This window comes from Lutjanus erythropterus, chromosome 12 (genome assembly GCF_056507025.1).
Source record: "Lutjanus erythropterus isolate fLutEry1 chromosome 12, fLutEry1.hap2, whole genome shotgun sequence".
Lineage (NCBI taxonomy): Eukaryota > Metazoa > Chordata > Actinopteri > Lutjaniformes > Lutjanidae > Lutjanus > Lutjanus erythropterus.
In genome coordinates, this window is record NC_139328.1 from 7,757,048 (window position 1) to 7,775,117 (window position 18,070).

Sequence of the window (18,070 nt, forward strand, 5' to 3'; positions counted from 1 at the left end):
CAGGGAAAGTATGAGACACCCAGCAGCCATAAAAGCTATGACAGTACTCCAGACGAGTCCTCGTGTTTCCACTGTAACCGACACCAAAGGAGAGGAGATGGACCCCCAAACCACACAAGTAAAGTAGGTTAGTGTTAGCTGGACTTGGGAAATGCCCTGGCAGTCAGATGGATGTCCATTAACAGGTAAACAGGGAGTGGAGGAGGAGGAGGAGGAGGAGGAGGAGGAGGGGGACACATGCTTGACCAGCGTTTGTCCACTGGTGAGAGAACTGGTCAAGCTGTGGAGGTATTCTTCATACATACACGCACAAAATAAAGAAAACAACAATATTGATAAGTCTCCATAAGCCTCCTCCACTTGCAGCTGTCCAAGTCATCAGGATGTCCTTCATTTCTTTCAGCAATGCCTCGCTCACACACGCTCACGCACACATTATTCAGGTGTCACAGCTCCATGATTATACACTCAACACTTACATCCATGACTCATACATTCACTAACATACTTAAAAACTACATCTGTGTGCCTTTTTTTAGGCAAAACACGTTGTTGTTCCTTCTTAATTAATGTCAGCGACACATTTTATAGCTGCAATTCTTCATAACTTTTCCCCATATTAAAAAAAAAAATCTGTGAAGTTGTTGAATCTTGTTTTTAGTGTTCCAGCACACTCCACCACACAGATGGATGCGGCTAATGATGTATTAAAAACTGTTCTCACCTTTAAAACAGGAAATTATTTGAACATATGTTGTGTTGAAAAGTAACCTAAAGGTGTGCTGCTTCAAAGACACACAGATGTGACAAAAATCACACATCCTTTTTAACTCACTTTCTCACCCACACTTTACTAACATGCAGACGTCCTCATTTAGTCTCACGAACACACACACACACACACACGCACCGTCTCATTCATACGAACGCGGAGAGGCTGTTGTTTTGTTTCTCAGGCGTGCTGTGCAGCCAGGTCCTGGTTGATGAAGCGCCGTAGCCTCTCCAGGTACTGACTGTAAAGCTCAATGTCGTTGTGACCGGCTCCCTCCACCCAGAGGGGCTCCACGGCCTTGGGGCAGCGCTCGAACAGGGCGAGGCCGTGAGAGAAGTCGATCACCTCGTCCTCTGTACCGTGGATGATGAGCACTGGAGATGGGATCTTTGACACTTTCTCGATGCTGGAAGAAAAATGACGGAGGCCGTTGATGCACCAGAAAATTCAGGCAAACAGGTAATTTTCCATCTGTATTGACGAGAACACAGCTGAGCCCTTTTCTGTGCGGTTAACCCCCCATCATTCAGCACACATGAACCAAGAATTACTGCAAAATTTAACCACCATAGTTTGAAATACAGTTTTGCTACTGCTGTTACTCTTTAATAAGGGTGCAACAGCTCACAAAACTCACGGTTAGGATTGTATCACGGTTTTGAGTTACAATACGTGTGAAAACAAGCTGCAGCTTAGCCTGTTCTCTCTGCAATTACCACTAATAATAAAAGTGAAGAGTGTATTGTATAATAATAATAATGATAGGTTAAACATAAGTATTAGCCAGTCGATACTGAAGCCTGTGTCACAGATAGTCTGCAGGCTGCTCCTCTGAGCTGTATGTGCGACAGCTGTGTGTCAGAGGGAAAGCAGCAGCAGATCTCGCCGAAGTTACAATAAACATCACAATCTTATGATCCATTTCTGTGACAAGCGTGTCCAGTTTCTCAGTTAAACCACTAAATACACAGCACACATCCGTCTTTTCACCATCTCATCTTTGTACTCTGCGTTGCAGATTGAGGGAGTTATTACTTTAAAAACTATCTGCAACAGTAAAACTGTATTTCACACCATGATGGTTAAGTTTAGTCTGCAGATCACATGCAAGCCAAACCGTGGGGAGCGACCTGTACGGGCTACGGGACAAGAGCAAATGTTGCGCCCCAACTTTTATAAAGAAGTAATTCCTCAAATCTCAATGCAGAGTTTTAGTGAAAGACAAGACACGTGTGCTTCAATGATTGGGTTAAGAGTGACTTATGTAAAAGCAAATAATGTCACCTCTATTGAGTGAAATCCTGTAGGCTGTGACTTCAGGCAATTTTCCAGTGGTGTAACTGGGAAACTGGGAATGCTAGTTATCATAGATGTTTAATGCAACATCTGCAATATCTGCCGTCTTCCCCGCGATACACAGCTCAGCTTGCCAGCTCGCTCACCAGAGCAGCTCTGTCTCTTTGCCTGTCTGTTGCTCAGCCTTCAGTGTTAATTGGCCATTAATTGTGACGAGTAACCGCTCAGACAGTGCTGTGGGCAGGATGCTGACGAAGAGTGGTGACTAACAGAGAGATTTTTATTTATCTATTTATTTTTATATTTCATAGAGTCTATATATAGAGTCTTTATATAGAGTCTGTGGTGACTGCAGACAGAGAGAGGCAGCTACATCAGACCCAAAGTAGCACATCTTTTAATCAATTTAACCTTAAGTCTTAATATGACCCAATGAGTTTTGTGCTTCATTGCACTCCTAGTATTGATCCACAATGATAAATAACAATAATGCACATTTCAATCAATGTGTTATTGATAGATATTAGATCACACCATCACCCACCCACGTTGGTTTAAGAAGTGGTTCTTAGACAAAGACCAGTTGATAAAGTCAGCTTCGATTAATTGAAATAGATTCTATAGAGGCAAGTTTTGATTGCTGTCTGTCCAAATGCTAATTATGTTATCAGCAATTATTGTTAAATATGGCTCCATAACTATAGACATATATTGTGATATTGTTTTTGTTTTTTTGGTAAATTCAAAGAGAAACAATTTTTATATAAAACAACCAAATGAACTGTTATGTTTTTGGCTAATCCAGGAAATATAACACCTGACAAAACAAGGTGCTTCATCACACTGGCAGCAAAAAATGTGGATAACAGCACGACTGGTTGTTGCCAAGGTAATAATGTGATAAACAACCAAACTTACTTAGGGAAGGCATCAAAGCAGTACGTTTTCTTGGTGTCAGGGAAAGCCACTCTCATGCCAGAGGTGAGAGGCGAGTGGAGGACCACAGCAGCACACTCAAACCGTGACGCCAAGTCTACTGTGGGCACCGTGCCGATGCTCTGTCCGTACAGGATGATGTTCTCAGGGCTGATGCCGTACCTGAGACGACAAACGCAGAGATTTCAGCACAGAATCCCTTTTACTTTACCCATGAGGAAGGGGTAGGACTGGGTTAAAGAGAAATCAAAGTGTAGATGTGTGGTTTGTATTAGTACAACTACTGTGTGACTAAAATGTTAAGTTATGAATGTATTAAGAGAAGGAAAAAAGTGATTTTTTTTTTAATCATTATCTGTTTGATTTATTTTTTATTTAGTTTATCAATGCATGGGTATGTATATGACACAGGTTATTTGTGATGTGGAACTGAAAACTTTATGGAAAATAAAATGTTAACTGCATCACAAGATCGTTTTTATTCTGCAAATATGCAAAGTTCAACAGGACTGATGTGCACTGTGTATGTGTGTATATATTTCCATATGCATATTAACATGGTTTAAGCCTTTCAGTGCAAAATGGGAACAATTGTCCCTGTGTTTCATGTTATTAAGAGAAAAGTGTTTGAAAGAGAACATCACAAGCAAGAAGCATGACTCCTCACTTGCCCTGGGCTCCAAAGCCAACAACTTTTTTTTACCCCAATACAGCAAATAACCATATCTATTTACCCTACCCTATGTTTAATTAGTTTATTAAGCACATCAGTAGGACTGAGTACATTGTTGGTTCAAAATTATAAATGACAAGAACTGGTTGAGTTCAATTTCAACTCAACTCTTGTGCATGGAGTGAATTTTAGTCAATTTTAGATCACCATTAGTGCATTCAATAAAAAATATTTAAGACCAACACAGAATGTAAGACTATATAAAAAGGCCTTATATAAAAAGTGTAAAGTTATAAGACATTTTAAGGGTTTTTAAGGACCTGTATCCACCCTGCTTAAGTCTTAATTTTTCAGTGACCTCAAAGTTCCTCTGTGTTGCCACCTGGGAATGTGAGTTTCTGCTAACATTAGGCTCATTAACCATGTTGGCAGCAGATAAACAAGGGGAATATTTTTCAGAATTTTAGATGCTGCCTAATCATGCAGAGCAGAGTATGTGACAGCCAATCATCAACCTGTTTGATACAGAGCCATTGTTTAGCTTTGATTTGACTGGCTGATAGTCACAGAGAGAGAAGAGAGTAACGCAGTCAACAGGGACAAAGTTTGAGTATAACTGAGCCAACCAAATGTCGTTTTCACAGAAAAGTTATTGGAAAGTGATGTGAGTGACTCTCACTGATTTATCTAGTAAACACACTTTATCTGGGCATTTGGTCGTTGTTGGCTGTTCATTTCGGACCCTGTGGGAACGAGAATGGACAGTTTCTGCCTGCTTACCGGGAGCGCAAGGCGTGCCAGGCGGCATCAATGTCAGCATAAAGGTTCTTCTCAGAGGGCTTGCCAGTGCTAACACCGTAGCCTGAGTAATCATAGGAAAAGATGTTGCAGTTGATACGTGTGCCTAAGCCGATGTAGAAGCTGCTCATCTGGCCCAGGTCTACTGCGTTGCCATGGGAAAACAACACTGTGAACCTGAGAGACAAAGGGGGAAGAAGATGGAAGAAGGAGGAAGTTAGGAAGCAGGCTGAGGCCAAACAGGGACACTGCTGAGATGGAAAGCCCCGAGTTGATGGCAAAACATGACTGAAAAAATATATCTATATTTGCTTCCAACAACAGACAGGCAAGCTGCCCTATTTAAAGCACAAGCAAAAAAAGGGTTGTGATCTGTGTGTGCAGGCAGGTTTAGCTTCTTAAAGAATCAATATGTAACAGGATATTAAATAAGCTGAAACCATGGACAGTCTATGGTTGAAGGTTGTCGACCAAGGTTGTGATGGTTCAGTGACTGCCTGCCAGACTTATTAATATCTTTGTGTTGTGAACAAAACAAGACATTTGACGATGTCACCTTGGACTTCGGGAAACACTGACTGAAATTTTTTTTTACCATTTTCTGATATTTTATAGACCAAATAAGTATTTGAAGAATCAAGAAAATAATCAACAGATTAAGTGACAATGAAAATAATTGGTACATAGTTTCAAGGTGTTCAGTGGGGGGGTGTAGTGTGTGTCTCACCTGGCGTTGGGGGCACAGCGAATGTACATGCATCCCACCCTGTTCCCTCGGCTAGATCTGGTCAGGAATACATCTGTCACATCCAGCTCTCTCTGTGAATACTGGAACTCCGCTCTCTCTGTGAGATGCAGCTTCCACCTGCCTTCACCTCCACTACTGCTGCCGCCGCCGCTGCCGCCACCACCACCTCCTCCACCGCCTCCTCCTCCTCCCCCTCCCCCTCCTCCACCTCCACCACCACCTCCTCCTCCTCCTCCTCCGCCACCCCTGTCACTTCCACTACCAGTGCCGAGCCGAGAACGTAGTCCTGGGGCTCCGAGAGAAGGCACAGCAGCCACGGAGCTGGATCCAGGAGCAGTTCCAGCTCCAGAACCTGGATCTGGGTCAGGGAGAAGGGCGTAGGTGGGCTCTGGAGGGAGGAAAGCCAGTTTGGCTGCAATGCGGCTGGGGCAAGGGGGGCAGCAGAACAGGCAGCATAGCTCTCGTATGGACAGACCGTTCATCGTCTGGTAGAAAAACAAAAATGGTGGACAGAGTAATTAGGTGGCAGAAAACTGAATGAGAAAAGCACACAAGAGGTAAAGACTTTCACATCTGATTCACAACAGGGTCTGTGTCTCCTCTATCACCAGAAAATGTTACATTTTAATTAAACAAAATAAGCCCGGGCAACAAAACAATGGCAATATGTATTGGCATTAGACACTTCATCAATAGCATAAATAAATGCATTACATGCAAACCACGAAATATAATATAAGAAACAAATACACCCTGGCTCATAAACAGCATATCACATCCCTTGATAATGGAGCGAACTACAAACACCCAAAAAGCCAATTATTAAACAGGTGTGTTGTTCTGTTGCACCACTGACATGTGACACAACAATACAGACTGCCTGGAGTGACAAAATGAGATGGTGAGTAAATTGTTCATTAAAAAAAAAAAAGACAGGTCAGCTCCCCAGTATGCCCTTGTTGTTTTTTGTTTCATTTAAGTCTATTACCTGTGTGCCTTGATAAATAAATTGGTTTAATTCAACCTTTTTTTCTCCTGATCTTCATCAAATATATGTCATTAAAAATGATTAGTAATTATAAGTATAATCTGAAAAGAAACATTTTATAGTGATAAATTTTTCAGTTATATCCTACAGCCCTAGAGCTTCAGGTAAAATAAGTAGTACCACTACATCACACAGAAAATGCCACACATTTAATCACTGATGCAAATGTTTAAATCGTCATCTCATATCTACATTGATTACAAGATGTGATACATCAGGATCTGCAAGTTCAGCATGTGATTGATTGCGCCATCACATCCTATGTTTGCTTTGCAGTTATTAACGAGAGGAGAATGTTGCAGAGTCAGGGGGGAAATGGTTTTACAAGTTAGAAGAGTAGGTAGGTAAACAGAGCTTTCTACCTCCCTCCCCTAACCAGTTTCCTGGGGGTAACCCTGTACAGTTACCCTGTTATGAATAGGAATGAAATGATTAAAGGTTTCATGATGAAGGCTGTGACAGTTACTGTGGCTATTTCAAAATTCAATTAACATCTAAAGTTGTGTTTCATTACCGCACTCTGAAAAACTCACAGTAAATACTGTCCAGCATCAACCAAAGTTAGCAACAGTCTCCCAGATGTAGGTGCAGCAGCAATGCGCGTTTGTCTGGAGTCAATGAAAACAGTGACATCACACCGGACATGATGCCTTTTCAAATCATTAAGAGACTTTCAATGTAAAACTTTGGTGTGTTTCAGTGTGTATATCAGTACTTTTCAGCACATTTTAACAAAACCAGATTATTTTCATACTGGACGTACTTGGATTCAGAAATCCCTGGATCTTGAAATGAACTGGCACACAGTGGTGCCGAGGTTTCCTGGTCTAGTCACTTAGCCAGCTGGATCTGGGCAAAAAAGAAAAGGCAACACATTAAAATTGCTTGACATCATGTAGCAACATACTGTACCTAACAACTTTAAGTCACAAAGGTAAGACCACTTGGTTGGTCTTTTAATGTAGCTCTAGAGCTTTAATGTGCTGATAAATTAATGGTTATTTAAGAATCCCCATTAGAAGTACATGTATGTGCCTATAGTCTTCCTGGGATCCTGAGTATAGAAATATAATAGACATACAAGAATAAAGTATAATCAACCTAAAAAGCAATCAGATGAACTAATCTCATATCAAAATGATTGTAATTAAGTTACATATGAACAGATAACAGTACAATTAAACACAAAACCAGAAGACAAAAACACTTGGACAAGATATAAAATGATGCTGAAGCAAGCAGACTAAACAGACAAAGGCAAAATTTTGATTTTAAGTAACATAACCTGACAATCAGTCGTACATACATGTAGAGGTATGTGCTTCTCCTGCTATTTGCTAAGACTGGGCCATATCTTTGTGTGCCTTCTAAAAGCTATTAAATTGACATGATAAATATTTATATGCCCACGCCATCATTTTTGCTTTCTTTTCATTGGAACCAAAATAACATTAAAAAGACACTGAGTAAATGGAAATAATAACCAGACACCACAGCTATGAGGAAGAGATAACTTTGATTCAAAGAGATATGACAAGCTGGAGCTTAGTACACATCAGTTGTTATTGTCATTTTACAGCTCCTGTCACCAGCGTTCATTAGGGCCAAAGTTAAATGCATTTGTCCACGTACAGAGGCTAATTAAATCACACTGCGGGATTTAAGTGATTCAGATGCCCTGATGTGATCACGGACATTGGTGACTAATTGTAACACCCCCTCAATACAGATACAGACAGCGACAGGGAGCGACTGATATGCTAATGGTGGCTACATGGTTAACAACGATATTAACCTCTAACGTTAGCCGGTGATGTGGGCATATAACGGGAGCAGTATATCAGCACAGCATACACACAAACAGACACGTAGATAAGCGACGTGTTATTGCTGTTATTATTGGACACTAGCCACTGAGCAGGTTAATGTCAGCCAACAGTCAAAATATCATCACTTACCGTTAGCAAGGCAACCAGCTAGCGGCGGCGGCTAACATTAGCTCGCTACCTCGCTAGCCTCAGAGCTAGCTACTTACCGATTCACAGTAGGCTGGCAGGCAGGCTGGTGTGCAGCTATATGTACACAGAAGCAGCACACGACTCCGAAAACCCTGCTTGAGTCTGGACATGGATGGTTTTACTCAAGTGTACTGACAGTTGTCGGTGGCTAGCTAGCTGAAATTCATGGCAACCAGATTTTTTTTTTTCTACAACTGTCCGACTAAACCCGGAAGTGACGTCAGGACCTATTCCATTTCAAAACTTTATTACAATAATTTAGCATCATCACATTTATAGCGCATATAGGCGGTTAAAATAACGGGAAAACTCGTTACTGAGATGTGTATAATTTAATTTAAACCATTTTAAGGCTTCATAACATTTCACAGGTTATTATAGCTAATAACATTATTGTAGGTAAAACAGGCGTTTCAGATTCCTGTATTTTGTAAATTAATTTGATAGGTTTCTGTCAAAAAACGTAATACCAGGGCTGCACAATCATTTGAAATAATATACAAGTCGACATATGGCATGTGCAATATCCAAACAGCAGAAGCTGCATCTTTTTTTTTAATAAAAATGTGTGACAATCAGTATTATAATGAAGTGCTGTGGTGCTGCAGAGATGCTCTGGACTGCAAATCTTGTTCTTCAGGTGTAAGAAAACATGTTTGGATTTTTTTTTTTTTTTTCAATGAAAATCAAACCTGTGATGCAAAAATTATAATTTTCAACTAATCAACATATCATATTACATGTATCAGTCAAAATAATCGCAATATGATTTTATTTTTCATATCACGCAGCCTTACATCAGACAACTGAATGCTCTTCTTAAAGTATTATTAAACCCAAGGACAATTCCAAAATATAACATTTTTTTTTAATCAATCATTAAAGCATATTCATTCAACTTAGTTTCACACACTTAATTCATATCACAATGTAAAAATAGGCTTCGCACTTATAGGTAGAGGTCCTGCATTCAAAATCTTACTTAATTAAAAGTACAGAAGTATATCAGCAAAATGTAATTGTATCAAAGGTAAAGGTCTTCACTGCAGATGTAACATGATGACACATCTAAAAAGCATTTAGCTGGGTCACAGTAGTATTCTTATAATAATGCATTATGTTTTAGAAACTGTTTGTCTGAATGTAAACTTTTATCTTTGTGTGGCTGTAACTGTGAAATAAATGTAACAGAGTAAAAAGAACAATATTTGGCCCCAGAATGTAGTAGTACCACTGTGCTCTGGCCCCCATGTGTTGTCCTAGATGTATACATTCATGAATTAAAAGAGGGTTGCCTTCAGAGGTAATATGATTTCATGAGATTTTCCTTAACGCACAAAACTGTTTTTCAGCCACCTGGCCTTCATCAGTGTGTGCACGAAGTCTTCAATCATTGTTTAAACCATCACCTTCAAGTGATATTTAAGAATAGTACTTCTACTAATAAATGCCAGGTATGTATCTGTATCAGGACCTGACTGATACTGGATCTTTGGGGCTATATTGGGGAGAGAAAAAAAAATCAGATATCAACATAAAGGCCGATATTGCAATGATCCCTCAAATGTGGTTATCAAACACAAAGATCAATAATGGAGGAAGGATATTTTACAGTTTAACTATTAAATTTTATTGTCAAAAATTACATCAGGGCACTGAAACAGTAAATTTTCACTGATACGTTTGAAAGTTTTAACTAACTATATGTTGTTGTTGTTTTTTAAATACACTCAAGAAGACATGTTACTTGAATTAAGGAAAATGATGAAATATACTTAAAAATGCTGCCAATATAACTGATATTACTGTCTGACTCTCATCTGAAAAAATCATTTAAATCCATTCTAAAAGTGAGTAAACCAACACCAGTTTGACTGATATTCCCTGGAGTGCAGAAAAAAAAGTGATTTAGAAAAATAAATCAAAACGAAGATATCAGTTTTTCGAATGAACACTTAATATTCTGCAGTTCCCAAGATGCATCTCGGCTTACTCCAGACTTTAAAACCCACTGGTGACACAGTGGGCTGTGCCTAACAATATTTGAGAATTTTCTCTGCCCTCCGTTTTACAGTTAATAAAGTGTACTCTGTCAATTATTCTAATGATAACGTCTGAGTTATTTTTATTTATATATTTTTATTTTTTATTATTTGTTGCAAAATCTTGCATGTATGTTTATTTTATGCAGCCTTATGGTTTAGGCCTTTTTAACTTTTTAACTTTCCTGAACGTCACACATGTATTTCAATAATGGCTTGACACTGTGTGTGTGTGTGTGTGTGTGTGTGTGTGTGTGTGTGTGTGTGTGTGTGTGTGTGTGTGTGTGGTAGAGAGAGAGAGAGAGAGAGAGAGAGAGAGAGAGAGAGAGGGAGAGAGAGGTCCTCTCCTCCATTCATCATTGATCCACTGCTGCAGGACTGTGTTCTGTGTGTTTCAGGGGCTGCTGCTGTGAATTATGGGCCCCTGCTGTCACTGTGACTGCTCTGCGCTGGACATTTCACCTCGACACTGTAAATTTAAAAAGGGGGATTACATTTTGCTGACTAGTGACTTCACAGCCGTGTAGCTTGACCAAGTGCAGACCGGTCGGTCCCCCTGACAGACAGACAGAAGACTTAATACAGTCCGCAATTGCAGGATTTGGGATTCTGAATCAGGCTACCGTGGAGGAAAACGCACCCCGGATCCCAGAAACCATCATTAGGTTGCTGTTGAGACATTTAGACTGCGCACTCTTTCTCTCCCGTGCTGGAAAAAAAACGCGTTTTGTAGTTAACTGGGCGTTTTGGACGCGCTCGGTTCACGGTGATGCTGCTACGGCGACGCGCAGGAGCCGTAGAGGGAAGAGACAGGTGAGGTGCGGCTGAGGAGCTGCTGTTATTTCACAGAGAGAGAGGCAGGCTGTGGATACCGAGAGTATCCATCACCCCTTTTCTCCACAGAGAGGAAGAAGAGCAACCGGCACAGAGAGGGCGAGTTGGCGACTGGCACCTGCCTCCTCCGCCTCCCTATACCTGGCCATCTGGTGCGGTGAGTGTGCCAAATGGTGGTGGGATTGAGAGATGAATATATGTGTGAGGGAGACGGGGGGTGGATGATGGGATGAACAGGTATATACAGCAGCATGTGCGCAATTTTATTGCGATGCTGCATTATTATTACTCCTCTGGGTCTGTTTGGCATCGGCTGGACCTTCTCTGGACACGAACTGCTCTTTGTCTCTGCTGCAAGTTTGATGCTTTTTATTCGCATTTTGCATGTGCACATCTTTGTTGCATATCATTGTTCTTCTTTCACGTGTTGCATAGCACCCCACGGTGCTTATTCCTTCAGGTTTGAAGTGATGTCTCAGCAGTACTTGCACATTATAACGCTGCATTGCAAGGACGAGCACAAAGCCTGATTGAAATTCTTATTTAGATCACGACCCGGATCATAGGTCGTGATTGAAATTAGGCTTATTGCTGTCAAACGTTGTATTTTATTGTGAAAGTCTATGCTGTTTAATTGGACTAAATGTTTGCTTAAGGTTTACTGTTGGAGGAAAGGTCACATGTGATGATTTGAAAACCCATAAAGTCAATTGATTGTGTCATTAATCATTCACACTAGAGAAACAAGGAGTGGCATGATAGATGCACTGAGCACACCATATTTCTGATACAGTATTTAAATTTAAGGTGGTAATAAATGCCCATTATCAGTCTGTGTCTTTGCATTTTACTTTAAACAGCTACAGATGTGAGGCTGAGTGACAAAAACTGGAGAATGCTCAGCTAAAATATGTCCTTTGTCCAAAAATGTGCACTCACAATAACTTGTCAGTTGCCCATATAACCACACTGCACACTCACAACCTTCATGGTTCGAAGTTAAATGCTCACTCACTGCTGTCCCAGCTCTTACTCAAGTGATTTAGTAGTTATATGTAATTTATTGTTTACAACTTCATCCTTCACACTAAAAGCTATCGAGTTCCACAGAAGGACTGTAACGGCTCCCAGCTGCTGCTGTTTACGTTTGTGTGTCTGTGTGAGCTGAAAGGCAAAAAGAAGAGATGTTGGAGACCAAAAAAAAAAGAGAGAGAGAGAAGGAGGAGGGGTGGAGAAGAGACAGAAACACAGACAGACAGGTTGGGGATACAAAAGATAAAGAAGTGTGGCAAGATAAGAATCTGCCTTATAGGCTACTAGAGGATGTAAAAGACAGAAAAAGAAATGATGAAGCCTGCAGAGCTGAACGAGCGCTGAGGGAGAAGGGGCTGCAGACAGCAGTCTGAGCGGGTGTGAATGGTCTCCCTGTTATCCCTGCTGCCCACACAGACAGCCACACAGCAGCCGTGTGAGCAGGTGCTAACCCCGCCACACAGCAACCGCAGGGAACAACAGGTGCAGCCACTGTTTCCTTCAGCCTCCCTTTGGAAGGCAGTCTAACACACCCGCCCATCCCCAAAAAGCCCTCTCACACCACCAAAACACCCTCTGCACAGCCTTTACTGAAGGGAACCAAACGGATACCTCAATCGACATTTAGCAAAATAGCACGCAAAAGGCCAGGCTTGAGTAATTCAATTAGAAAATTAATTATGCCGCAAACAAAGTTGGAACCACTTGAAGCACAAAAAGGCAGAGCAGGCTGCAGGTAAAAGCAATCTAAGAGAGCCTCGGGGTGAGACAACTGCCCACAGGGACATTTAATGAGCTCTATTGATCACATAGGACCCTATTCAATCACACATGCTAAGCCGCAAACAGGGCATCTCAAGCACGGGGGGGAAAAATGAGATTGGATTGCAGCATAATACAGCCTGCCCACAAAGAGAGTAAATCGTCGGCAGATTAGTGTGTTGGGGTTGCTAAGGAGCACGTTTTCTAGAAATGTGTAGAATGACTGACTGTCTGAGATGTGTGTGTGTGTGTGTGTGTGTGTCTTTGTGTGTGTTAAATAGAGTGAGAAGAAACAGACAGAAGATGTTGGAAGGAGAGAGATGTTACCTAACAGCTTCTCTGTTCCTATCGCCAAGAGAATACGTCAAGCATTCGGCGACAAATTGCCTCTCTTTACCTCTGGTACACAGAGAGGAACATTGACTGACTCAAACACTGCTGGTTTTTAACACTTAGGGGCTCTAAGCTGCCACGAAACCTGCAGTTTTCTATTTCTACTTCACATCAGACAATGGGATTGATCTGCTGCTTTCACCCAAAACACTGTTTTAAAGCCACCAATGGATTTTTTTTAAATAACTTGATGTTTCTCTTTGAATTTTTGTCACTCGTTTTAACCTATAATTACAGTAGATTTCACGCAGTCTGGAGATGCCTCCCACTCACTGCTCTGCTTATATATATGAAGGAATGCTAATGTCATTCTTAGAAATAAGGCTTACTAAAGAGCTGAGGTTCTACACAAAGCCTCTGAAGAACCCCCTTCTTGAAGAGAGTCAAGGGTTCTTTGTAAGACTAGGGGTTCCATTAAGAACACTTTTGGAGAAAAGAGCTCTTCAAGGACTGTTGAAAGCATGTTTTAAAAGATGTTTTCTCAATTCAAACATTGGTAATTATAACATAGATTGTTAAAATGATGGAGGACCTCAATAGATAATATGGGACTTTTGCCTCATCTGCAAAATACAATATGGTTCTTTGCAAAATGCTGGGAAGACGAGAGTGTTATAGATGAAACCCCTCGAGTATAAAAGGGTTCATGGTTGAACCCCCTGGGCGGGTTCTAAATGAATCCATTGGAATATAAGATGGTTCTTGGTTGAACCCCCTGGGTAGGGTCTTGTTAGCATCCTTGGAAGGTGGAAAGTTCTGGATAGAACCCTCAGAGGAGGATTCCGAGTGGAACGATTACACCAGGTTCTCTGTACAACCACTCATTGGCGGTTCTGGGTGAAACCTTTGACAGATGGTTCTAGGTATAACCTATTATGTTGGATTCTAGATATGACCGATTAAGTTGGGTTGTAGCTCAGCATGTTGTCTTGGGTTCTTGGTGTAACCTGTTACCTTGTGTTCTACAAGTTTTAGGTACAATCCATTAATTTGGGATTAAGTATAACCCACTATGGTGGATTTTAGATATATCTCGTTATGTTGAGATCTAGGTGTAAACTGTTATGTCGGGTTTTGAGTAGAACCCCTTATGTTGGGTTCTAAGTATAACCCTCTACATTAGTTTCGAGGTATAACCCTTGATCTCTAGGTAGAACCCTCTGAAAAGTTTGCAAATAGAACCTTTAGAAAATATTCCTCCAGGAACCAAAAAAGGGTTCTCTTCTTCAGACAAGCCAAAGAACCCTATATGATTCTCGATAGCAAGAGTGTCTAGTCTTTAAGTGTTTACATGAACTTTAGGTAACTTTCAGAACTTGCTGTATCAACTCCCATCTGCCCTAAAGTAACCACCCTGTTCTGCATCAGAAAGTATACAGGATTATCTCTAATCTGATCATAGAATAAAGCAAAGTTATGATTAGTGTCAGAGATTTGAAGGAATGCTTATTTTCCTCAAAAGCAGCCTGTTACAGTATATTTTGAAGTCCCAGTTTCACACAGAGTGCAGTGTTTATCTGGTGGTGGGGTTTGGTGGGATTCTTTAGAACAAAATCAACACTTGAAACAGGCGTTGAAGTCTGCAGACCTCGGGGTAATGAGATCAGAAGGAATCTGGCTGGGCAGGCATCTGCTGGGTGACCTATTCCAGCAGGGTCCTCCAGAGTGTGGACCTCAGGGAGTCATTGTGCAGGATTATGAAGGCCAGAGGGTCAAGAGTCACGCGGGCATACTTTCTTTACCCGTCAGAAACTGGCTCTTATCCGGAGACAGGTATTTAAAATAAACTCCCTTATGCAAAACATTCTCTGTGTTCTTGTGAGAGGCTTTCAGAAGCCTAACTGGGCTTTTCTGACAAGTCTTTCCAGATGTTTGAAAAGGACAGGAACAAGATAATAGATACCACACAAGCTGAGGAGCTTTATGGCAGACTCTGCTGTAAATTGTCCGCGGTGTCATAAACTCTACGCCACAAGATAAATGATGTTCAGGTGGCTGAGGTGGCTGCACCAGGTGGATTTGGTTGCTGTATCAGCCACATATCCAGTGTAATAATGCCTTGCAGTTGTTTTCAATGTAAGAATCCTTCATATACTTTACAGTGGCCATGCATCTTCAGCTTTATGACTCTCTGTCTTCGCTGATTCCTCCCCTGAGGTGCTGGCTGTTTTTTATGAATCCCCGTGCGCATGGTGTGGTCTTTGCACATGCTATAATGTGCTGACATGTGTGTTGATTTTGCAGTATGTTGTTGTATCCACTGCATCTCCTTAACAACACCTCTGACACCGCCTCATCCAAGAGTCAGGCAGTTTCTGTAATAGCATGTTTAATAATAGCATGTTTTTGCATTTAAAGGGACAATTCACCCTTAAATCAAAAATACATAATTTTCCTCTTACCTGTAATGCTTTTTATCCATCTAGGTTATTTTTGGTGTGAGTGAATCTACTCATGGAGGAAAGGTTCCTGCTTGTGACACCGTGAGATGTAAACATTGATGGCGCCTTCCTCCAGTGAGCTGTTACCTTGTCCATGAGTAGATGCAAACTTCTGCTCAGTGATACATTTGGTTGATGCAGAGTCCTGCGTGAGTCCAGTTTTGCAAACCCACACTCGCAAAGCCCAGTACCAGAACTGTCCCGTTAACAGAAATTATTTCCAAGTCCAATATGGACCCAGCCAGAACCAATAATACAAGTCCTGCCACACCTCCCAACCCGCACTGGTGATTAAACTCATACACATTCACTCACTTCTATTCTCTATGGACGCAGCAGCTGGGCTTTTCCAGTTGTTTATGTGTTTTCTCCACAGCGAGGTGCCTAGCTTACGGCTATTGAAAGCTAATAAATTTCCACTTTTTAGAAGCAGCAAAGCCAGTGACAACGTTCGTCTCACACTGTCTCATCACACCAAATTTCTCCCAAATGTCCACTCTGGTTTTCAATAATGTATTGTCCACAGTTTGATATTCTTCATCAGCTAGTTTTGCTCTCATGTCATCTATTTAAGCAATTGGCTAATCTACATCATCAACATTGTATCTCCATATTTTGACTTTTTGTTCATAAATCAGTGCTATTGATCACCCTGTATGTCTGTCTGTGCATTTTACAAATATTTGACTGTTGAAAAGTATTAAAAATAGCGACTAACTGCTTTTCCTACTTTTCTGTGGCTTACCTGACACGGTGCAGGACTAGCAGATATAGTTCAGTAGAAATAAAATAGTTCCTGTGTGAAACGTTCAAAACAAGGGCTGTGGATTATCTTGAGCTCCCTGTCATGATTTCTGGAAAGAGACATTTCTGTTGAGTTTTTCAAATGTATTTTTGGAGCTTTGAGCATCACAAGCCGTGTGCCACCTAGTTCCATCAAATTTGAGAGAAGGCAGCCGATATCTCCAAAACTCTGCAGCTCACACCAAAACTATGTAGATAGATGCACCACCGGCACTTGATTCTAGAGTGAACTGTCACTTTAAACTTTATACATTTGTTGTGTAGTGTGTGTGGGAGTCGCGAGGAGTATTTAAGAGTTAGTTTGTCTCTCAGATGAACCAATCTCTTTGCATGCAGCTGGTCCTCCCGTTTAACTGCCTCGCAATTTTGGTTGTGAGTGATATCACAGCTGTCTCAACTTAGAAAGATAAAGGTAGTCTAATCTCTCACTGTCTGTGATCTCATTTACATCGCAAAATTGCAAAGTGAGAAAATGACTGTCCACTTCACGCTTTCACTGAGGCACTCACACACGTCTACACACACTCACCCAAACAAAATAACAAAGTAACCTTTTCTCAAATGCCACCGCAGAGGCACTTGACTTTTTACTTCTTTGCACAAAATGAATGGAGTATATATATATTTCTCTGGCTCTTGGTCTATCTTCTCTTATTTTGCTGCTTTTGTTGTCCAACAAATTCAGCGAAGACCTAAGCCAACGGCAGGCTTTAGTTATGGCAGCTTAGCCACAGGGATTTGGGAGACTTTTTTATTGGGAGATAAAGGCGCATCCGAGTCCTTTGTCTCCCAGCTACTCGAGATGGTTTTGTAGCCTGATGAAGCTTTGTTGTGGCTAATCTTTCTCCTTCCTTCATCCTGTCCTCTCCCACACCCATCCCTTCTTTTGCAACAAACACAACTTTTCTCTTTTAATTATGTCTTTTCATCTGGGGCCCAGTCACAACTGAGAGGAGAGGAGCAGAAACACAATTATACCTGCGAGCAGGAGAGAAAGCTCTCAGGGGAGGTGTTGTCTTTGCGTATGGGTGTGTACGCCGCACTGTAGGTGTGTGTCTGTCCGTGCATGCGTGCGTGCATCGCGTGCATGTGTGCACACGTCAATCCGCAAGCAGGTTCGTTGGCATTTTGATGTCTGTTGTGCGTAGACCACCTATTGTGAGCTGTGATCCTCTTAGCAGGCTTCTGCCAAAAGAGCTATATTTACCCTTACTGGTGATCACAGCACACAAAGAACAACACAACGAGAATATGAGCTACCTTTCAGCCTGCGCCTCCTTCTACGCCGGCTTAAGAGAAACCACTAAAAGCGTATGAGATATATGGTAATGGCTGCCACGTTAAGACATTAGCACAGCCTGTTTAGCATAGTCATTGTTGAAGTAGAAAAATGAAAGGTAGGGAGACGTTGGGCTGTGGTCAGTAATACATAGAAGGCAAACAAGCCAAAAAATATAGCAAAAAAACAACTGC

The 18,070-nt window shown here is 41.3% G+C and overlaps 2 protein-coding genes across 3 annotated transcripts in view; one reads left to right on the forward strand and one right to left on the reverse strand.

Moving 5' to 3' along the window:
• Nucleotides 1-475: 475 nt before the first annotated feature.
• On the reverse strand, nucleotides 476-8,493 carry LOC146317524 (alpha/beta hydrolase domain-containing protein 17A-like). Of its 2 annotated transcripts, none has more exons than XM_084731737.1 (6): nucleotides 8,307-8,493; nucleotides 7,035-7,120; nucleotides 5,203-5,708; nucleotides 4,458-4,652; nucleotides 2,987-3,166; nucleotides 476-1,178 (listed from the first exon to the last, which is right to left on the reverse strand). In XM_084731737.1, the coding sequence occupies exons 3-6, from the start codon at nucleotides 5,703-5,705 to the stop codon at nucleotides 953-955; spliced, it is 1,104 nt and encodes a 367-aa protein (XP_084587863.1). In that variant the 5' UTR covers nucleotides 5,706-5,708; nucleotides 7,035-7,120; nucleotides 8,307-8,493; the 3' UTR covers nucleotides 476-952. The 2 variants fall into 2 exon arrangements, with proteins under 2 accessions (XP_084587863.1, XP_084587864.1); XM_084731738.1 differs by having other exon boundaries at nucleotides 8,230-8,493.
• Nucleotides 8,494-10,712: 2,219 nt separating this feature from the next.
• Nucleotides 10,713-18,070, forward strand: part of LOC146317525 (semaphorin-6B-like) — a 47,651-nt gene continuing 40,293 nt past the window's right edge. The window contains exon 1 of the mRNA XM_084732683.1: nucleotides 10,713-11,322. The gene's annotated coding sequence lies outside the window, so the exon portion shown is untranslated. The remainder of the gene's footprint in view (nucleotides 11,323-18,070) is intronic.

What these genes read in the sequence shown, in the direction of transcription:
- LOC146317524 (XM_084731737.1), bottom strand. Translation starts at nt 5,705, where the DNA reads ATGAACGGTCTGTCCATACGAGAGCTATGCTGCCTGTTCTGCTGCCCC. An exon ending in TGGCACGCCTTGCGCTCCCG is followed by an intron (nt 3,167 to 4,457) that starts GTAAGCAGGCAG and finishes TTGTCGTCTCAG; the next exon opens with GTACGGCATCAGCCCTGAGA. An exon ending in TGCTTTGATGCCTTCCCTAA is followed by an intron (nt 1,179 to 2,986) that starts GTAAGTTTGGTT and finishes TTTTTCTTCCAG; the next exon opens with CATCGAGAAAGTGTCAAAGA.